Raw genomic sequence first — 23,595 nt, forward strand, 5'->3', positions numbered from 1 at the left:
TAATACTTGATGACAGCAAAATGAGGGAAACCTTACTGAAGGTAAAAACCTAGCAAAACACTCCCCAGAGGAACAAAAGTTTTTTGCAAATACGATATACTTAGTTATGCTTTCTACCAGTCACCAACACAGAAAGACCAAAAATTGTGTATGAGAAAGTGTTCATATATGAAGATCTGAGATTTTATTCTAATTCAGTGGCATCAGTCATGTAAAGAGCCATGCAGCTGAAGTGGTCCGGTGTGGCACGCAGCCCCACAGTGACAGTGCACTTCATGCCCTGTTCGTGCTGGGGCAGCCTGTACCACCTAGAAACCACAACTGCAGTAACCATTGATACACAGACCTGTGTTACTTCTACAAGTGTTCCATTCCAACTGTATATATGCTTTAGAGTTCAAAAGCTAAGTCCAGATACACTATTATAATGGGCCAGGTCCCAGACATTCTTTCTCACACCAACCAGTTAGTCCTTTTGATTTTACTCCAAACCCCAATGTATGAAATCCGAAGTGCTTGTAAGGATTTAGAACAGCACAGACGACCAGGAACAAAGCAGATACAAAACATTTCTCAGCAACCAAAAATAAAAGAAGGGAAATGGGCCACTGAGGCAGATGGGTCTCTCAGATTAAATGTCATATAAATTGCATGTGTGGAACCAAATCCAGTAGAAAACCCTCAGTTAATGCGGCATAGCTTGGTAAATTGGGAACTTGATGAGGCTTTTTTTGTTTTTTGTTTTTTTTTAATGTAATCTGGTATCACTTAGAATGGCCTTAGTTTCCCATTCTCTCACCACCTTCACACAGGCCCACATGCCTGTGACATCAAATCTGTCAAACTTGGGGACGAAGGACATTAACAGTTCTTGAAAGGTGACCTTACCCACAGATACTAATTTCATTACTTAAGGAATTTTTCTTCCTCAGAATTTCTAGAATCACAAGTGATACCCGCCAATTACAGTTTAAGTTACTAGTGGATATACACCTCTTCAATGCAGAAACTTAGTCTCATTATGTTGGTTACATATACTGTTTTTATTTGGGTTTGTTGAATGAGAATAAAAACACCCCGGTTTCTTCTGCAGGTCCAGTCCTTCTCTCTAATGGTCATTACAAACAACCCTGAAGTGGCTGGAATATAGTCAGCAAGGGGCCCACGTGAACAGCTCATCTGGAATCTTTGCAAGTACATAATTATGTCCTTTGGTGCCTTGCACAGTAAGGCACTGTTAATGACGTAACAGAATAGAGGAAATGCCCACAGCAAATAGTTCTAGTGACAATTTACTAGACAAGTTACAGTTTAATAATGGTGGTGGTGATTGTTTCTTTCATTTTATTATTATTTTTTACAATAAGGGTGTAGCCTTCATACTCCACACACACAAAATAAAACAAGTGCTTATTACGAAAAGAGTCCCTGCCCCCACCCCCCAAGAACATCCTGAACATAGCAATTCAACAGAACAGAAAAATCAAGACAAGTTTGATTTCAAAATTTCAATAAAAAAGCAAAAGTATGTAATGCAACAGCTGTTCAACTTCCAACTCTAAATAGGCACCATTAAACAAACCCCAGTATTTTAAATTTCTCCAGCACACATTCCAGGATCAATGCTCTGAACTGTAATCAGCTGGTAATTCATGACAGGAATACAGCCTTAGAATGGAAGCCATATTGCTTCCCTGCCCCCTTTCTCTTACAATTGGAGAGTGTAGGTATTAAAGGATACAAAGTCAGAGGAAGAAGAATTAAAAAGAAAAATGCCCAAAGCTGCAGCTGTTTGGACTAGGAAGACAGCATTTTACAAACGTTCAAAAAATCCCAAGGCAAGTAACACAATTTGTTCACTATCACTCTTACTTGAAAGAATAAAGAGATCAGCATCTTATTATATAAAACTGTACTTTCAGAACTGTATTACAGGTTCACCAGAAACTATGGATGTAGTTTTAGGCATCATCAAGGAAAACAGGTTCAGTTCAGATAAAGTTAGATACTGTATATCTAGCCTAGCTGGATCTGGTGTCTGGATCTGCTCACTGTCACCCTGAACAGCTGTGAACTAAACAATAGTATGTAACTCCATAGGAAGCTTAAGGATTGAAGAAATATACACAGCTAGTTAGATCTCCCCTGCTTCGCGCTCTTCAGAGCTCCTCCTGTCTTCTGATCTGCCATTAGCACTCTCATAGGACCGCTTCTTATCTTTCCGATCTCTGTCACGAGGTGATCTGTCTCTTGAACTCCTGTCTCTGTCACATGATGCTAAGTCTTGGTCTCTGAATCTTTCTTTTGAGGATCTGAAAAATATTAATTTGAGGAGCAAAATATGTTGGGTAACCCCAAAACCCAAATTAAATAATAGGATAAATATTAAGCTCTTGATAGCTGAAGATATATAGAAGAATATACCCATGACAGAGGAGTCAGTTTTCTGACCAAATACTGAGCACTACCATAGCTGATAAGGGCATTAAAACAAGAAGACGGGTGAAAAACAAATAGCTGAGGGTCAGAAGGCTAAAATAATTTCTTATAGGCTACTCTCATTATCTCAGAGACAACAGAGTTTCTCCAATTCATAAAAGGTATTTCAATATAAAAACTAATACATAGATAAAAGCTTTAAAAAGTGAAAGAAAGGTATTGTCTTAATTTTAAAATGGCTTAGAATAGGGGCCAGATGGTGACTATCTGGGGTGCTGCAGGTCCATGCAATCTTTGTGGCAGTGTTCTTTTCTTTTTAGAATGTAAAAACCATCCATAGCTTGCTGGTTGTACAGGCTGCCGGCCAGATCTGGCCTATCGGCAACAGTTTGCCAACATCTGACTTAGATAAGAGAACTACTCAATTATTAATATGAATTTAAATAACCACTTTTAAAAATCGACTCATACTGAGTTAGCTTATTCAACCAACAAGGGGAAATAAAAAAAGACAAAGATGCTCACACTAATAAATCTTGATTAGCCGTAACTGTTTACTACCTTCTCCATTCTCATACTCAACTTCAATAAGAAAGGTAAATAACAACAATCAGAAGGAAAACCAAACATATTATGGAATCAGAATAAACATGGAATCTTCTATACTTCCAACATCTAAAATCCAACAAATTACATTTATTTGGTTCTTTACAGGTGACACAGTACTTTTACATAATTATCTCACTCAACCCATATTCAAAATTAGGATCTGAGGCACTACCAAGAAGCTGAATAATTAATACTTTCAGGAAAATAAAAAATATGACTGTTCAGTTTTAGAAATAGAGTTGAGGGTTAAAAAAAGGTTCTAAAATAATGTAAGCTTTGAACATTCTACTTAATGTTTTAATAAACTTAATTTTAAAATGATATAAAAAGACTGGGCACGGTGGCTCACACCTGTAATCCCAGCACTTTGGGAGGTCAAGGCGGGCTGATCACTTGAGGTCAGGAGTTCGAGACCAGCCTAGCCAACATAGTGAAACCCCGCCTCTACTTAAAATACAAAAAATTAGCTGGGTGTGGTGGTGTGCACCTGTAGTCCCAGTTACTCGGGAGGCTGAGGCAGGAGAATCACTTGAACCTGGGAGGCGGAGGCTGCAGTGAGTGAGCACAGATCACATCACGGCACTCCAGCCTGGGTGACAGGGCGACACTCCATCTCAAAAAAAAAAAAAAATTCACAGTGCCAAGTCTAGTGATTCCACGTCTACATTAGTCCTATCCATAGCCTTTGTTGGAATAAAATATGAAAAGAGATGGTAAAAATGATACCTAAAAAGACACCAGCTGCTAAACAGTCCCAGAGATCAGTAATAATAACTGAAAAACTATGATTATCAACTATTATGTCCCACACATAAGCGGTTTCCATATACTATTTTATTCAAACTACCAATAATCTTAAAGCAGGTATTCTTACTATCTCCACTTAGTAGATGGGGAAAGACAGTTGAGATAGTTAAATTACTTAGCCAAGGCAGGACATGGTGGCTCACGCCTGTAATCCCAGCACTTTGGGAGGCCAAGGCGGGTGGATCACCTGAGGTCGGGAGTTCGAGACCAGCCTGGCCAACATGGTGAAACCCTGTCTCTACCAAAAATACAAAAATTAGCCAGGTGTGCTGGCCTGGGCCTGTAATCCCAGCTACTTGGGAGGCTGAGGCAGGAGAATCGCTTGAACCCGGGAGGCAGAGGTTGCAACGAGCCAAGAACGCGCCACTGCCCTCCAGCCTGGGTGAGAGAGAGAGACTCTCGTCTCAAAAAAATAAATTACTTAGCCTAAACCAATGAACCCAAGTAATCTGACTTTGGAGTCTGCACTAAACATGTTTGAACACAGCAAAAAGAAAAATGCAAATGGTCCTCATTTACACGGGGTACTATTGCCAGGAAGAGGTCACAAAGACAATCTACTTATATCAGAGACCAGTATTCTACAGTAGGGAAAGGAGAACAGCAAAACATAAAAGGCTTTCAATAAGAACTTTTACCTTGAAAAATTAAACCCAAATATGTAGCGATAACTTGATGTTGTATGAAATACCAAGTAGGTTTTAACAATAATCATCTGATAATTTTTAGTAAAAACAAAGAATGATGCTTTAGAAGAGAATAATTTCAATTCAAAGATGAGAAAGTGCTCGAGAAAAGCAAAACTTTTAATAGTTTTACAAAAATAATCCTCCTTATGAACATGCTGACATCTTAGATATGATCATGTATCATGTATGGTGGAAAAATTCCTATACAACTTCATAAACGCAGGAAGCATCAGGGACTAAAATAACACAATCTCAGATGAGGGGACTTCACACCCATCCTTCCCATACCCACCACCAATAAAGACATTTAAGAGTTCAGCAACAACAATGACAATTGGGCAGATTGACACAAGAAAATGTCTAAACCTTCCATCACCTAGCAGGATAATTCTGAAAATTCATTGTGCAGATAAGACAGGTAACTTCTTTTAAAATGCTTATTTCTGAACACTGCACTGAGGGTGGACCCCCAAAATCAGTTTCAAGAGCGTGAGATAAGAGGCCTACAAATCACTCTGTCCTTTACAAACTCCCTGCTCATTCTCTGCATTTGCCTAGGATATTCACTCTATTTCCTAGCTGATTCTACCTGTTTAAATTGTATCAACTACCTGAAGCCATTTTTGATTACTTTGCTATTTGCCTCATCTGAACTCTCAGATCATTTACTCTTATGATATGCAGTTCAGCACTTTATAACACGTGGCAGTCTTATGCCAGTCTAATTATTGTCAAAGATGTAGATCCTGTGTTCTAACTCACATAGGAAACTTTTTTTTTTTTTTTTTGAGAGACGGAGTCTCGCTCTGTCACCCAGGCTGGAGTGCAATGGTGTGATCCTGGCTCACTGCAACCTCCACCTTCAGGTTCAAGCGATTCTCCTTCCTCAGCCTCCTGAGTAGCTGGGATTACAGGCATGCGCCACCATGCCCAGCTAATGTCTGTATTTTAGTAGAGACGGGGTTGGTTGGCCAGGCTGGTCTTGAGCTCCTGATCTCAAGTGATATGCCCATCTCGGTCTCCCAAAGTGCTGGGATTATAAACACGAGCCACTGTGCCCGGCCTCACATAGGAAACTTCTTAGAGCAACTTAAAGTTGTTCAACTATGTTATATGTCTTTCTTATGTTTTACTAAGTCTACTACGGTAAAACATATATAATTATTATTAAAATCACCTTAAGGACTACTAAAAACAAGGCCAGAATATAAGAAATAAAATATTGAGAGCCTATTAACAAACTCAGCTTGTGAGTGATTTCAGGGACTGGAAAGTTGAGTCAAAAAAAGGAAAGATTTTAACAGCTTTCTGCGGATTTTATTATAGATTTTATGTGGAGTAATCCACAGAATATGTAAGACTAGTAGGTACTAGGCACTCAAAAAATGTTTATCATACATATACTTTTGAATAGTTGTCAAGAAAAAAGCAATTTTAAACATGGCTTACATTACACAGAAATTACCTGGTTTAAGGGCCATCATGTGACCTGAGAAGTTTTGAGAGCTTGATCTATACAGACTGAATGCTAAACTCTTCTACCACATTATAATCCTTTGTCTATTCTTAATAGATATTCAAGTCCTCAAACATACCTTACCCTATGCCTGCACCTTTTGAATGTTCTCATTAAACCAAGGAAGTCTTGGAACTTCCTTAAGATTATGAGTCTGCCATGCCAAGCTAAAGGTATGTAACAATACATATCTATAGTGCAGATAAAACCAGAATACACTAGAATGTGTCTGCTCTGAAAAAGCATCCCAGCTCAAATAAGTTTAGAAAACAATAAATCAAAGCTAAACAACTCTTTTAATGAAAGGACTTCTCAGAGCCCCTAATTTGCTGATCCATACTAAGGGCATTGGTATTTAAAATTATTTACCTGTAAAGAACTTTTTTCCAAGACACACTAAGCAGAGAAAAGCAATAACCTCTGCATGTATTGGTTCCAATTTCTTGCTCTGGCTCATAAGTATATTCTTTCAAAACTACCCATATAATCACAGAAAAATGTTGTACACCCACACACAAATGTGTACATATTACCAGATGCAAAAGTTTCAAACCAATAATCTGAACTCTAAACATAAGTAACATAAGTAAACATAAACAACTCTAAAACATTAAGGGAGCTCCATATCCTCTGATTGACACATCAATACCTCCTCTTGGATCGTTCTCTGCTCCTATCTCTAGAACTGTGCCGACTTCTCTGGTGGCTACGGCTGCGGCTACGGCTGCTGGAGCGGGACCTGTGGCGATGGCGTTTCTCCCGAGATTTGGATCGAGTTCTCCTCTTGCGTTCACGTGACATGGAGCGAGATCGATGTCTGCGATGCTCTCTGGACCTGGATCTACCAGACAAGATTAGATTTTGTTTTTACCTTTGTAATTACTACATTTCTCATTTATTAAAGCCTTTTCTTTAAAGAAAAACTTTTTTTCAGTAGTCTTAATGTCAATTAGATTCCAAGTCAGCTAAATCTACACTAAATTGCTGGTGTTAATAACTACATACTAGAATTCAAAGTAAAACTTAGTAATTCTCAGCCAGGCACCGTGGCTCACATCTGTAATCCCAACCCTTTGGGAGTCTGAGGCAGGAGGATCGCTTGAGCTCAGGATTTTGAGACCAGCCTAGGCAACATGGCAAAACTCTCTCTCTATAAAACATACAAAAATTAGCTGGGCACAGAGGCACGTGCCTGTAGTTCCAGCTACTCAGGAAGCTGAGGTGGGAGGATCACTTGAGCCAGGGATGTCAAGGCTGCTGCAATGACCTGTGATCATACTGCTGCAGTCCAGCCTGGGCAACAGAGTGAAATTCTGTCTCAAAAACAAAAACAAGACACTGATAATTCTCAGAGATCAATCAGTAATGTATAAATTTATATCAGAAATAGTTTTTCAAGTGAAAACAACTTTCGAACCACTACTATATGCCAGGGACTATATTATCTAGATACGTTATGAATTTAATTGCACTTAAATATCCTGAACATTTTTTGTATTCTCTAGAAATTAAATATGTACCTGACAGACCTGGATAGAAGGGAAGAGAAGAGATGACGAAGCATACGTCAGGATAAATTACTCTCTCTCTCAATTAGAAAGGTGAGATAACCATAGAAATACGTTTTTAATGCCCACAATATGCATGCCTAGTCACAGTGTAATCAAAACAGAGTAAGGGCCAGGGGTGGTAGCTCACGCCTTTAATCCCAGCACTTTGGGAGGCTAAGGCAGGATGATCACCCAAGCCTGGGAAGTCAAGGCTACAGTGAGCTGTGTTCACACCACTGCATTCCAGGCTGGGCAATAGAGAGTAAGACAAAACACAGTAAGACAGTTCTCTATTCAAGGAGCAAAGAGTTTGGGAGAAAGAAAACTTGTGAAAATCATTTTTGAAAACTTGACTCAGACTGCAACAACAAAATGTATTTCTAATGAATATACAGAAATAGAGAAACGAAAAACATTCTGAAAACCCAGAAGATCTACGATCAAGGTGCTGGCAAAATAAAAACATTTTTTGAAAAGAAACCCACAAGGTAAGACACTTTTATAGCCTCCACCAGGTCACAAACTGACTTGTGGGGTCGGTAGGGGTACGTGGTGAGGGTGGAAATGGCATGCAGAGGACATAAACATTTGACAGAAAACAAGGGGAAACAAAGGCATTCAACTTTGTTAGAAGAGTCACTTTATGATGGAAATGTTCTCAACTGGATTATGGTGATAGTGCACAGCTTTCAATTTGCTAAAAAATCACTGACTTCAGAGTAAATCATTTTTAATACCTCAATAAAACTGTTAAATTTAAGTCACTTTAAGAATGTGAGGTTTGCGGCCGGGCGCGGTGGCTCAAGCCTGTAATCCCAGCACTTTGGGAGGCCGAGACGGGCGGATCACGAGGTCAGGAGATCGAGACCATCCTGACTAACACGGTGAAACCCCGTCTCTACTAAAAAATACAAAAAAACTAGCCGGGCGAGGTGGTGGGCGCCTGTAGTCCCAGCTCCTCGGGAGGCTGAGGCAGGAGAATGGCGTCAACCCGGGAGGCGGAGCTTGCAGTGAGCTGAGATCCGGCCACTGCACTCCAGCCTGGGCGACAGAGCGAGACTCCGTCTCAAAAAAAAAAAAAAAAAAAAAAAGAATGTGAGGTTTGCTCATAATTTGATACAGCAAGTTCAAAATCATATTATACATAGGAGATAGTTTACAAATACAGTTTATGTTCAACTGATGGTTATAGACAATGCTTAAAAGTATTCAGCTTATATCAACATTATAGTCAAACAAAGGTACATGACATGGATGTAGTTTTAGCCACTCTTAAAAGGAGTATTTCTGGCTGGGTACAGTAGCTTGTGTCTGTAATCCCAGCACTTTGGGAGACCACAATGGGAGGATTGCTTAATCTTTAAACGGAAGGAGTTCAAGACCAGCCTGGGCAACATAGGGAGACTCCATATCTACAATAAATTTTTAAAAATTAGCTGGACATGGTGGAACATGCCTGTGGCCCCAGCTAGTCAGGACAGAGTGAGACCCTGTCTCAAAAACAAAACAAAACTAAAACAAAAACAAAACGTATTTCCACAGATGAAATAATTCCAAAAGGAAGCAGAGGGAAAAGATATAAAACTCTTTCAATATAAGTTTTATCAAATTATATTTCGTTTAACTACTCATTTTGAGTTATTATGAATGCTTTTTCTTCCAATGTGTAACTTTATTCATCTTTTAAAAAATTCTAGGTAATTTTTTCATCCAAAAAATATTCACTAGGTATTTTTGCACTGTTCTAGGTACTACGGGAGGTTGAGAAGCAAAATAAAGTTACTGAACTAAACTTAGTGCTTATACTATAGAAAGGGATATACAGGTTTGTAGGCAGTAAATAAAGGTATGTCAGGTGGTTAAAAAAAAAAAAAATCTATTGCTGGACACGGTGACTCATGCCTGTAATCCCAGCACTTTGGAAGGCTGAGGCAGGCGGATCACTTGAGGTCAGGAGTTCAAGACCAGCCTGGTCAACATGGTGAAACCCCCTCTACACTAAAAATCCAAAAAAAAAAAAAAAAAACCTAGCAGGGCATGGTGGTGCGTGCCTGTAATCCTAGCTACTTGGGAGCCTAAGGCAGGAAAATCACTTGAACCTGGGAGGCGGAGGTTGCAGTGAGCTGGCATTGCACCACTGCACTTCAGCCTGGGTGACAGAGCAAGACTCCATCTCAAAAAAAATTAAAAGAGGTATTACGTTGGGTGGAGAAAGAGAAAAGAGTGGAACTATTTATACAGAATAAGCAGGGAAGGCTTTTCTGATAGGGTGGCACTGAAGCAAAGCTGAAAGAAGAAAGGCAACAAGTGAATCAGCCATCTCAGAGAGGAGTGTTTCAGGCTGAGGGAACACAGATGCAAAGTCCCTGAGGTGGGAAAAAGCTCAGCATGTCGAAGGAAAAGACCAGTGTGGCTGGAATGAAGTGAGCAAAAGGAAGTAACATCAGGGTCTTACAGGCAGGATGACCAGATACTTCATCATTCAAACTAGAAGGCTCTGAATAAGTTACTGAGTGTAATGAGAAGCTATTAATACATATTCTGAGATAAAAGACATAAACCAGAACTATCCCAGGGCAGTTTGGGCTATGCCAAGCTTGTCCAACCTGCAGCCTCCAAGCCGCATGCTGCCCAGGATGGCTTGGAATACAGCCCAACACAAATTTGTAAACTTTCTTAAAATATATTATGAGATTTCTTTGCAATTTTTTTTTTCAGCTCATCAGTTATCATTAGTGTATCTGATGTGTGGCCCAGGGAAGCCAAAAGATTAGACACCCCAGACCACACCGTCACCCTATGTAAAAGCTTTGGTAAAGATGTTAACTTCTCTTATGAATGAGATGAAAAACCTTTGGAGAGTCAGAGGGCTGACGTGACATATTTCATTTTTTTAAAGGGCTTATCCTGGCTGATGTGTGAAAAATAGAATGAGGTGAAGAAGGGGAGTGGGCAAGCACAGAGAAGTAAGGAGCCCAGTTACAAGGCAAACGTACTATCTAGGTAACAGGACTAGAGGAGGAGAAATTAAATATCTGGCCCAAATATCTAAAGATGTTCTATGTGCAATACTTCATGTTTTCAACAAAGGGACCAGCTTATATTAATCAAACAGTAAACAAGAACAGTATCACAGTTTAATGTTTCTACTTATGCTAGATCAGAGAAATTCACCAATAATAGAAATTAACGGACACAACAGGCCCCACTTATTATTGTTCTTTAGTTTTTCAGTGTTTTAGGCAGAAACACCATTGAAAGATTTAGCTAACAGAACCATAAGTTTTTTGGTTTTTCTTTTCTTTTTTTGAGACAGTCTCACTGTCACCCAGGCTGGAATGCAGTGGCACAATCTCCGTGTACTGTAACCTCCACCTCCTGGGTTCAAATGATTCTCCTGCCTCAGCCTCTCAAGTAGCTGGGATTACAGGGACCTGCCACCACATCCAGCTAATTTCTGTATTTTTAGTAGAGATAGAGTTTCGCCATGTTGGCCAGGCTGGTCTCTAACTCTTCACTTCAGGTGATCTGCCTGCCTCAGCCTCCCAAAGCGCTGGGATTATAAGCGTGAGACACTGCGCTCAGCCAGGTTTTTCCTTCATAACAACAAATTCTCTACTTTTTAGGGAAAAGTTCTTGGGAAATAGTCTCTAGAGCTGAGAACTCAGAAGATTTCTAAAAGAAGACGTGATGTGAACAAGAGGAATAGTTGAATTTGGAAAAGACTGAGAAAGGGCATTCTAGGTGGGATTGGATCCATGAAGAAAAGCTCAACGACTAGAATGAGAGTGGCAAGTGAAGAATTGAGAAAGAATGAAGTACAACACATTTCCCTGCCTTTCTCAGACAAAATGTGTCACCAACTAGCAAAAACGATAAAGAAAGGCTTCAAACCCCAAATATTAATGCTGAAAGTCAAAATAAAGTATTGTCTTGCTCTTTAAGGCTGCAAATGCCTCAGAAAGCTTTCTGTGATCACTGTATAAAGGAATGGGTAATAAACTCACATAAAGTCAAGACTGCAGGGTATACTAAACATTTTGGTTTTGCTTAACCTATCAATCAAAATTTTCTCCAACTATTAACCTACTTATGTTTTCAACAGCTACAACCTCTTAGAACATGTTTCCTAAATGTACCACCCAAATCGATTTTTAAAAAATTAATCCTTTTACATCTCTACTCTGAGCATCTAAACGATTTAAATTTTTTTTTTTTAAAGAGTCCCGCTCTGTTGCCCAGGCTGGATTGCAGTGATGCAATCTTGGCTCACTGCAATCTCTGCCACCCAGCTTCAAGCAATTCTCCTGCCTCAGCCTCCTGAGTAGCTGGGATTACAATCGTGCATCACCATGCCCTGCCAAAAAGAAATTTTTTTTTTTTTTTTTTTTTTTTGAGACGGAGTCTCGCTCTGTGGCCCGGGCTGGAGTGCAGTGGCCGGATCTCAGCTCATGGCAAGCTCCGCCTCCCGGGTTCACGTCATTCTCCTGCCTCAGCCTCCCGAGTAGCTGGGACTACAGGCGCCCGCCACCTCGCCCGGCTAGTTTTTTGTATTTTTTAGTAGAGACGGGGTTTCACCATGTTAGCCAGGATGGTCTTGATCTCCTGACCTCGTGATCCGCCCGCCTCGGCCTCCCAAAGTGCTGGGATTACAGGCTTGAGCCACCGCGCCCGGCCCAAAAAGAAATTTTTTTAAAGGACCATTTAATCTGTTTACCTTTGAAAAAGACAACTTCACTACTTATACTTGTCTTATGTAATACACCTACCTTTTCGGATTCTTGCTGTGTGATCGGGACCTAAAAAAAGAGTATGTATTTTTAGAAAAGTGGCTATAAATAAGAAAACAGTATAATGTTACATTATATTCTTCCTGATTTCTAATGTTTACATTAATTTTATAAATACAAGGCATGTACCTATGCACATAAAATTTTCCAAAATACACCACAAACGCGGCAGATTTCTTCACCTTGCAGGGTTTGCTTAACTCAGAATACTTGGCTCTTAAAGAATATGCTCCTAGGAGATTAAAACACAGTACGGGTTGAGTACTCCTCTGAAACGCTAAGGATCAGAAGTATTTTGGATTTTTTCTGTATTTTTAAAATTTTTACATTTTTTGTTGCCCAGGGTGGTCTTGAACTCCTGGATGCAAATGATCCTACCACCTTGGCCTTCCAAAGTGCTGGGATTACAGGCGGCCGAATTTTTTTCAAAATTTGAAGTGTCTGCATTATAATTCACTAGTTCAGCATCCCTAAATCCAGAAACCAAAACCTGAAATGCTCTAATAAGCACCTCCTTTAAATGCTGTCAGCACTCAATAAGTTTCAGATTTTGAGGCTCACTGGATTTGATTTTTTGGATTTGGGATGCTCAACCTATATATCACAACTTGCTAATTTTTCAGAAACCACTTAACTGCTTGGAAAAAATTATTTTATATCTGTCATTTCTTTTTTCCCTTCTGGGAAGAGTGAAATTCTATGGTCTGAGATCTATATACTCTTGGAGCTACAACCTCATACTATAATGTCTAGAACACCTAGTTCAATTTTACAACATGTTTCTTCAAATGAAATGAGATACTCTACATAAGGCACTTGTCACATTTCCTAGCACACAGTTAACACTCAATAAAATGTAAAGTGAATATTATGGTTAGAACACCACAGGGATTATTTTTTTTGGATGATACATAGCATTGTTGAAAGCATGGCTTTGAGATCAGCCAGATGAGTTTTATTTCTGGTTCTACAATTCACTGTCTGTGTGACCTGAGTAAGTTATATATCCTCTCTCAGCTTAGTCTCTGTCACTAGCAAAAGAGGGATACTAATACAAATTTTACCGGGGTGAAGTGGGGGTGGGGTTTATCAAGATTAGATGAATATGGACAAATTCCTTACTACAGTGCCTGGCATACAATAAGCACCCAGTAAATGATTATGATTTTTTTCGTTTATCCCATCTTGTATAATTTTATACTAGTTTCTAATTTCCTCATCTTCCATACGTCCATATTTCTTTAAGCTCAGATTCAACAACTTATTTTAACATTTCTGAAATTTGCATTGTATAATCACTGTCAAAAGAAACTTGCCATTTGGCAAAGGAGTAAGATGTGATATACTTTTTCATCATCTACAAATGTGAAAATGTAGTCCTGCAAAGAAATTTTGTTCCATGTTACTGTCACTTCAATTGAATCTTAAAATGAGATTCCCAATATTACTGAAAATTCCACTTATATATTAGAATAGTGGGCAACATTCCCGTAAGGACTTAGTGTACACAAAAGAACAAGTAGATAAAAGCTCTGAGGTAAACTTTATGGTAAATGAAGAACTCTCTCTCTCAATAGAGGACTGACATCACTTCCCTTGAAAAAGGACCATATAGACATGTAGTTTTGTTTCACTGTCATTATGGTGCAAAAAGATTACCTGATTATAAGCCATGTAACATAAATTCTGTTTAAACTTCTTGAAATATACTGAGTATTGGCTGGGCGCGGTGGCTCAAGCCTGTAATCCCAGCACTTTGGGAGGCCGAGACGGGCGGATCACGAGGTCAGGAGATCGAGACCATCCTGGCTAATACGGTGAAACTCTGTCTCTACTTAAAAAAAATACAAAAAAAAAAAAAACTAGCCGGGCGACGAGGCGGGCGCCTGTAGTCCCAGCTACTCGGGAGGCTGAGGCAGGAGAATGGCGTAAAACCCGGGAGGCGGAGCTTGCAGTGAGCTGAGATCCAGCCACTGCACTCCAGCCTGGGTGGCAGAGCAAGACTCCGTCTCAAAACAAAAAAAAAAAAAAAAAGAAATATACTGAGTATTATATGCTCAAAGATTGAAGGAAGTGAGCATAACCTAGTACTACAAAGGGTTTTAATTAGCTTAAGTACATCTGCTAACTCTGAAGAGAAGGTATTTAACTTTCAGACATTTAAATGTAATATGATTCAGGGAACACTATAAATTAGGACTACAGGCAAATCCTTTGTGATATAACTGTCCATCCTAAAGCTGCTGAAAAAGTTATAAAAATGAGTTACAAAAAAATGTTGCTACCATGATGCTATGTGACTTTAGCTGCCAATGCGTAAAAGTGACTCAGAAGAATGTTTAGACATTCCAAATACTAAGAATTATAAGATTTTATCAATTAATGAATACCAATGTAAGAGGAATTATATACGTTGAGGTATTACTAATAGACTTCTTAACAGTTTACGGCTCCTAGAATTGAGGAAATAACGAACCAAATATCAATGTAAAAAAAACCCTTCAATGAAACAACCACCCTTAAACCTTTTATTCACAAAATACATCATAAAAAAATAATTCTATGCTAACCTGGTGCAAATCTAGCCCAATATGAAAAATCAAAGGGCTAGAAAAGGATTTTGTTATAATTACAAGATATGAAGCATTCTTTATTCACTCTTCCACACATTTTAAAGGAAACCACATTCCGTTACATGGCCAAGAGTTATGATACTTGTATAATTAAACATTTATATAATTCGCACAGTAATATTTTTTAAAGTAAGCAGAAGTTTCCCACATCCCATAACAGATTTATCACCATCTAAAATTTAAAATCAATTATATCTCTTTTTCGAACCAGAGATTCAACTTCAATTACTTGGCCCATTACTCCATACCTCCTCAGCTTCTCCCTTTCTTCTCTCTCTCTTTCTTCTCTTCGTTTCAGCCGTTCCTGGTTTCTTTTCTCCTGCTTCTCAGCTACGACTCTCTTAAAAATGGTAATAAATGAGGAGCATATTTACTGAGTCCATTCTTAATCAGCTTTATCCTAAACTTTACATTATCTGGTTTCTAATATAGTATAACTGCTGTCAAAATCTGTTTAATAACAATTCAATTTGAATTATTGCCAGAAATAATCATTAGGCTTACAAGTCTTCTTTCCATCATATTTCCCCACTTCGTGGAAAATGTGTAAAATTTCACTTTTCTCCATGATTTCTATTTTTTTTTTTTTTTTAATGAAAACAAATTATTTTAAAATAGAGACAAAATCTGGCTATGTTGCCCAGATTGGTCTACAACTCCTGGGCTCAAGTGATCCTCCCACCTCAGCCTCCCAAAGTGCTGGAATTAACAGGTGCGAGCCACTGAGACCGGCCTATGATCTTACTATTATTTTTGTTTTAGAGACAGTCTTACTCTGTTGCCCAGACTGGAGTGCAGTAGCACCATCTCAGCTCACTGCAACCTCCACCTGCCAGCCGCAGCCACCTGAGGAGCTGGGATTACAGGCGTGCGTTACCACACCCAGCTAATTTTTGTATTAATATTTTTTAGTGGAGACGGGGTTTCACCATGTTGCCTGGGCTGGTCTCCAACTCCTGGCCTCAAGTGATCCAGCCACCTTGGCATCCCAAAGTGCTGGGATTACAGGCATGAGCCACCATACCCAGCTCCATGATTTCTTTCTTTTTTTTTTTTTGAGACAGAGTCTCGCTCTGTCGCCCAGATTGGAGTGCAGGGGCACAATCCCAGCTCACTGCAACCTGCAACCTCCACCTCCCGAGTTCAAGCGATTCTCCTGCCTCAGCCTCCACAGTAGCTGGGACTACAGGCACGCACCACCACACCCAGCTAATTTTTATATTTTTAGTAGAGACGGGATTTCACCATATTGGCCAGGCTGGTCTCGAACTAATGACCTTGTGATCCGCCCACCCTGGCCTCCCCAAGTGCTAGGATTACAGGCGTAAGCCACCGCGCCTGGCCTTTCATGATTTCTTAATGACATTTCCAAGTCACTTCTACAAGATTTTCCTCCTCTGTTTTCTAGTATTATTTTGTATTTTTTAAAAAAACATCAACCATTATAAATCATTGCAAGTTCCCATGCCCTGTGATTTCTAATATGGAAATGTTTAGGTCACTTCCAATTACCATCCTGATGCTGCTGCTTTTAAAGATATGAGTAAAATGCTTGAGTTCTGTTGCTAGGTCTGTATGTGCAGACTCCCAAGTAGGAACCACTGGAGTTTTAACTTGGAGCCCAATAACTGTTTGCTATAGTGACTCTTTTCGAAAATTTTTTAAAAATTACTTGAGATCACCCTAGCTACTCAGAATACTGAAAAGAGCCCACTGTTACCTGTGAATCTGGAGATGTCCATAGGCATTTTCTGATTCTACATTATTATTTTTTTTTTTTTGAGACGGAGTCTTGCTCTGTTGCCCAGACTGGAGTGCAGTGGCCGGATCTCAGCTCACTGCAAGCTCTGCCTCCCGGGTTTACGCCATTCTCCTGCCTCAGCCTCCCGAGTAGCTGGGACTACAGGCGCCCGCCACCTCGCCCGACAAGTTTTTTTTTTTTGTATTTTTTTAGTAGAGACGGGGTTTCACTGTGTTAGCCAGGATGGTTTCGATCTCCTGACCTCGTGATCCGCCCGTCTCGGCCTCCCAAAGTGCTGGGATTACAGGCTTGAGCCACCGCGCCCAGCCTACATTATTTTAAATGCTATGGACCTTGAGTTAATTCCAGTGATAACAGTTACAAAGAAAATGACTATCCCATGTTTCCCATCTGTCAGCTAGTCCGCAATTCATGGAAAAACACTACAGTGCCACAATTCTTAAAAAGCTATCAGCATATTAAAAGGTAAATAGATTATATCCACCAACACTCATCTTTATCACTTCAGAAATACCACCATGCTTTTTGGTGTTTATCCCCTCTAAACAAGAGTAAAAACTGTGTTGTCTTCCTCACAAAAGCCTATATATTTAATAGTGATTGTCCCTTTAAAAAAAATATAAATTTTTTCATAAGTCCTTTCTGAAGTGGAAGCAGGAACGTAAAATAAAACTAGAGATTCTGCAAGCTTGTTATTTAGTAAAGAATTGCAAAATATTTCAAATTAATATTGGGCTCATTTTCTCAAACTTCTTATAAATATTTTATTAATATTACATTCTTATTGACCTTATTGAAAAGAACAATAATAATGAAATTTTACAGGACTCTATTAGAAACTAGTTTGAAAGATTCCTAACTCAGTGTCATATCTAACATAAAATGGTAACTCCCAAAATAACAGAATAATATTTAAGTCTGTTTCTCAGGCAGCATCCATTAAACCAACTTGAATTTCCATCTGTAATCCTACACTGTTTAGTATTCATCATTAGACACTATATTACTGAATCATAGTCAAGAATATTGTACAAAAAGACAACTGATACAGATCAAAAGAACAAGAGGATAAAGTGAGGAATATTTTACCAATGTACCTTTAATTCTTCAAGCTTCTCTCTTATTTCAATAAATCCCAGGTGTAGTTTACCCCCAAAATGATCAGCCAGTCGTCTGTCATTATCATGAAGTCCTAAATAGGCGGAGCAGACTTCACAGACTCGAAGTTTCTGCTGTTGAAAACTGGAAGCTGGCATAGAATTCCGATAAACTTCCTAAACAAAAGTGAGAAAAACAACTGACCATATAAATCTTACTAAAAGTCATCCAATTAAATAAAGTATACTATGCTTATACCAAAATGTTTTCTAAAGAATACACAAAAGCAGCCGGGCATGGTGGCTCACGCCTGTAATCCCAACACTTTGGGAGGCGAGGAGGGTGGATCACGAAGTCAGGAGTTCAAGACCAGCCTAGCCAACATGGTGAAACCTCATCTCTACTAAAGATACAAAAAATTAGCCAGGCATGGTGTTGTGTGCCTGTAATCCCAGCTACTCGGCAGGCTGAGGCAGGAGAATCGCTTGAACCTGGGGAACGGAGGTTGCAGTGAGCCGAGATCATGCCACTGCACTCTAGCCTAGGTGACAGCGCGAGACTCCAGCTTCCAAAAAAAAAAAAATTACACAAAAGCATGGCTATTTTGTTATGAAAATTATAGGTTCCCTTTATCCCCATCCTCTATCCTTAGGGCCTCTCTCCACTGGAGTATAAGGAAAGAAATAATAAACATGAACAGAAATCAATGATACAGAAAACAGTAAGATCAGAAGACTGGTTCTTTGAAAAACAAAATAAAACTGACCAGCTAGATCAATCAAGAGAAGACACGAATTGCAAACATTCTACAGATATTGAGAGAACATTATGAACAACTTTACAATCAATAAATACAACTTAAGATTTTGTGAAACACAAATTTACCAAAAGTAATTTTAAAAACAACAACAACAACAAAAACCGGCCAGGTGCGGTGGCTCACACCTGTAATCCCAGCACTTTGGGAGGCTGAGGTGGACAGATCACCTGAGGTCAGGAGAGCAAGACCAGCCTGGCCAACATGATGAAAGCCTGTCTCTACTAAAAATACAAAAGATTAGCCAGGCATGGTGGTGCACGCCTGCAGTCCCAGCTACTCGGCAGGCCGAGGCAAGAGAATCGCTTGAACCTGGGAAGCAGAGGTTTCAGTGAACTGAGATCGCACCACTGCACTCCAGCCTTAGAGAGTGAGACTCTGTCTTTAGGGAAAAAAAATGGCCTAGCACGGTGGTTCACTCCTGTAATCCTAGCACTTTGGGAGGCCAAGGCAGGTGGATCACCTGAGGTCGGGAGTTCAAGACCAGCCTGACCAACATGGAGAAACCCTGTCTCTACTAAAAATACAAAAATTAGCCGGGTGTGGTAGTGTGGGCCTGTAATCCCAGCTACTTGGGAGTCTGAGGCAGAAGAATTGCTTGAACCCGGGAGGCAGGGGTTGCGGTGAGCCAAGATCGTGCCATTGCACTCCAGGCTGAGCAACAAGAGCGAAACTCCATCTAAAAAAAAAAAAAAGGCTGGACTTGAACTCAACTCAAGCGATTGCCTCAGCCTGTGGAACAGCTGGGACCAAAGGCACACACCACCACAACCAGCTTTTTCTGTGTTTTGTTTTTGTCTTTTAGTTCAACTTCTCTTTAATAACTGTTCAATAATTTCCATTCAAATACATGTTCTTAGAGAGGTATAGATATTAAAGTTTCATCTACTACTTTTTTTTTAAGTCTTACCAAATTAAGCAGAATTCGTCTACTACTATTAAAAATTTACCTCTGCTTCTCTTTTCTTTGCCCGTGCTTTCTCTACTTCATCCATTACTTTCTGGGATTCTTCCACATTCCCTTCAGCTCCTAGTTGTTCCACCTTGGCTAACAATTTACCAATTTCTTCATTTAACTCATGAACACGTTCTGCCTAAAAAGAAATAATAAAAGGTCATGAATAAACAAGAGAATGAATTTTAAACTTCAAGGTATTTCAGAACTGCTGAGAAGAGACTTGTTATCTAAGGCAATATGAGGTTAAAGAATGCTTTCGGAGCATATCCCAAATGAACTGAGACATCAGGATGTTCTGAGCCTGCCTGCCTTACCTCAATGAAGTCAGGGCTACTACTGGGCCCAATATAACTTTCTGTCCTCTGGCGAGGTGGTGTATTCCTCGTTTAAAATACCGTTTCTTCCATGATCTGGCCCTTTGTACTTTTCTAAACCATCTCTTGCTACTCCTCTACCTCACAACATAATCTATAGTTTCCCAAACTTACCCTGTTGTTTTCTACCTCTGTGACTTTGCATATACTCTTCTTTCTGGGATGGGATCCCTTACCTCTCGTCTGCCTACTGAATGTTCACTCATTCCAATAAGATCCAACTCAAGGGTCATTTCTGTAAAGCATTCCTAACATTCACCGCATCCCAGCCCCACTTAAACACATCAGCAAAGATGGCCATACTCTCTCCTTTGTGTCACCTTTGTATCTTTTTTGACAGTTCCTTTCATAAATATCATACTACTTTAAGGACAATTAGCTGTTTTTCCCATCTTTGTATCTCCAGTGCTCAGCAAACAGCCTAGGCTCAAATATGAGTTAAAGAAATGAATTGGTGGAGCAAGCTCAGGAGTCCAACAGATCTGACTTATTGCTAAATCAATTACTATTTGTGTAATTTTGGCCACATTACTTATACCTGAATCCATTTCCTCATCTAAGAAGTACAGACAGTACCTATCCCACAAAGTAGTGAGAAATGAGAAAATACGCCTTGTATGGACACTGCATAGCACCTTGCTGATTTTCAGCATACTCGCCTGGCAATTCCACTCTGAGTTCTTAGCTTTCCACTGAGATTAACTCTTGCCTTGGGAAAGAATACGTTCCTCTTCCTTATCACTATCATCATCCTAGCAAATTAGTTCATTCTTACTGTTCTAATGGCACATAAAACATACATATAATCATTATCTTGGGCCACAAAGTCTTTGCTATATGGCCAATTATGTTAGCAAAGAAGGTTTTAATTTTTTGTTGTTATTGTTGTTTTTGAGATGGAGTCTTGCTCTGTCCCCAGGCTGGAGTGCAGTGACACGATTTCAGTTCACTACAACCTCTGCCTCCTGGGTTCAAGCGATTCTCCTGTCTCAGCCTCCCCCATAGCTGAGATTACAGGCATGCACCACCATGCCTGCTAATTTTGCAGTTTTTGTAGACAAGGTTTCACCATGTTGGCCAGGCTGGTCTCAAACTCATGACCTTAAGTGGTTCACCCACCTTGGCCTAACAAATTGCTAGGATTACATGTGGTAGCCACTGCACCCGGCCGAAGGTTTTAGTTTGGTATGAGTTTCCTGTCCCAACAAACCAGTTTACTGGTTTAATTAATAATCTTTACTTCTCAAATATCCTTCAACCCAAGATATTTCTTCTCTCAGTGAGAGTCCTAATTCTATCATCACTATCCTCCCTCTCTACCAAATGGTACTTTCCTTTAAATACATCACTGAACGACTAAACTGTTGTCCAAAACTCTTTTTCCCTGTATCCATGTCCTTGACCATGTTAATTATGTACCATCGTACTCTGACTCTGAATTTGGCCATGAACTTGTTTTGGTTGTTGAGATGGTAGCAAACATGACCAAAGGAGAGGCCTGTGTGATGGGGCTTGATGCTTCTGTACCTCTGCCAGCACCATGAGAACACGGCCAGGCTAGCCTGTTGGGCATGGCTCTGCATCCTCCAGCGGACTGCAAGGCATGTGAGTAAGCCCAGCTGAAACAAGAATAACTACTCAGTCAAGTTCAGCCTAAATCATCGACTGCAGAGTCACGGGCTAAATAAATACTTACTGTTTTAAGTCACTGAGCTTTGAGGTGGTTTGTTATACAGCATTTCTGTAGTGATGGATAACCAATATAACCAATACAACGCGGGCTCACTTACAGATCTCTTCAACCATGAGATACTAGATCCTTTGTACTTCAGGATGCCCGTCTTTCCAGTCCCCATCTTCAGAGAACTTTTAAGAAAAGGCTGACTAAAAGCAACCCTTTTCTCAAACGATGGAATCTATTTTCATTTGCATATACATATCTGAACACCATATTTTAATACTGTCATCTAAACTCCACCTGGGTAACTCTTTTTCTCCCATTCTGCATTTTCATAAAACACACTAGATCATACTGAATGGAATATAATTATGTTGTAATAAGTCATCAACAAAATGCAATATCGAAGACCTTGTTTGGATTCTAATAACAAATCAACTCTATATAAGAAAAATAAACATATACTGGATAACATTAAAAAATTACTGTTAACTTTATGTATGTATTACTGTGGTTATAATTTACAGGTGAAATATGACATTTAACATTTGCTTTTAAAAGCAAATAAAAATACCATGGTATATCTGTACAATGGAGAAATAAAAAAGAATGAACTGATACAAACAACTTGAATGAAAGTTATATGGAATGAAAAAGGCCAAATCTCAAAAGAGTACACAGGATTTCATTTATATAACACTCCATGAAATAACATAACTACAGAGACAGAGAATAGGTTAGTGATGGCCAAGGTGAGAGATGTTGGATGGAGGTGAAGATGGATGTAGCTATCAAAGGGGTAACATGAGGCAGCCTTGTGGCAATGCTATAGTTAAGCATCCTAATTGTGGTTGTAATTACACATGTGATTAAACTACAGAGAGCTGGCCAGGCGTAGTGGCTCATGCCCATAATCCCAGCACTTTGGGAGGTCAAGGTGGGCAGATCACTTGAGGCCAGAAGTTTGAGATCAGCCTGGCCAACATGGCGAAACTCTGTCTCTGCTAAAAATAAAAAAAAAATTAGCTAGGAATGGTGACGCACACCTGTAATCCCACTTACTCAGGAAGCTGGGGCACGAGACTTACTTAAGCCCAGAAGGCGGAGAATGCAGCGAACCAAGATCACACCACTGCACTCCAGCCTGGGCAACACAGCAAAACTCTGTCTCTCAAACAAAAGCCAAAAACAAAAAAACTGCACAGAGCTATACAAACAGACATGCATACACAAACAAATGCATGCATAACTGGCAAAATCTGAATAAAATATAAGGATTAGACCAATGTCAATTTATTTGATATTGTACTACATTGTGTAACATGTTAACATTGGGGCAGACAAGACAGTATACAGAATTCCTCGTATATGTCTTTGCAATCTCTTGCAAATCTAATTATTTCAAAATAAAAAGTTAAAAGGAGTCAAAACAATACTTTGTACTAATGAAATGATTAAAACTCTTACCTTTGCTGCTACTTCAGCACTAATCTCTTCTTGAGTTTCTGCTAATCTTTTCTTGGCCACTTCTGTTCTACGATCACAATCTGCAATGAATGACTGCAGATGATCCATGGCCTACAAAGTTTAATTAAAGACAATTACTGTCAGAAAGTCGACTTTATTCAGAAATATCTTCATACAAAAATCACACTTTGCTTTTTAAAATGCTACCATGGTGGGGCATGGTGGCTCACATCAGTAATCCAAGCACTTTAGGAGGCTAAGGCAGGCAGAACACTTGAGGCCAGCCTGGCCAACTTGGCGAAATCCTGCCTCTACTTAGAATACAAAAATCAGCCAGGTGGGTGGTGCACACCTGTAGTCTCAGCTACTCGGGAGGCTGAGGCAGAAGGAACACTTGGGCCCAAAGAG

At 39.6% G+C, this 23,595-nt stretch overlaps 1 protein-coding gene across 10 annotated transcripts in view; it reads right to left on the reverse strand.

The window, feature by feature from the left end:
* Positions 1–754: 754 nt before the first annotated feature.
* Positions 755–23,595, reverse strand: part of LOC117073243 (putative RNA-binding protein Luc7-like 2) — a 68,672-nt gene continuing 45,831 nt past the window's right edge. For 8 of the 10 annotated variants that reach the window (XM_033193866.1, XM_033193865.1, XM_033193859.1 and 5 more), the window contains 7 exons: positions 23,188–23,298; positions 19,661–19,804; positions 17,893–18,069; positions 15,282–15,373; positions 12,380–12,409; positions 6,710–6,901; positions 1,025–2,312 (listed from right to left, as the gene is read on the reverse strand). In XM_033193866.1, the coding sequence (XP_033049757.1) occupies positions 2,135–2,312; positions 6,710–6,901; positions 12,380–12,409; positions 15,282–15,373; positions 17,893–18,069; positions 19,661–19,804; positions 23,188–23,298 (924 nt within the window). In that variant the 3' untranslated portion in view covers positions 1,025–2,134. Of the gene's footprint in view, positions 2,313–6,709; positions 6,902–12,379; positions 12,410–15,281; positions 15,374–17,892; positions 18,070–19,660; positions 19,805–23,187; positions 23,299–23,595 lie in introns of all 10 variants that reach the window. The other 2 variants (XM_033193863.1, XM_033193857.1) reach the window with 2 other exon arrangements.

Source organism: Trachypithecus francoisi, unplaced genomic scaffold, assembly GCF_009764315.1.
Source record: "Trachypithecus francoisi isolate TF-2019V2 unplaced genomic scaffold, Tfra_2.0 Lachesis_group4, whole genome shotgun sequence".
In the NCBI taxonomy this organism is placed as follows: Eukaryota; Metazoa; Chordata; class Mammalia; order Primates; family Cercopithecidae; genus Trachypithecus; species Trachypithecus francoisi.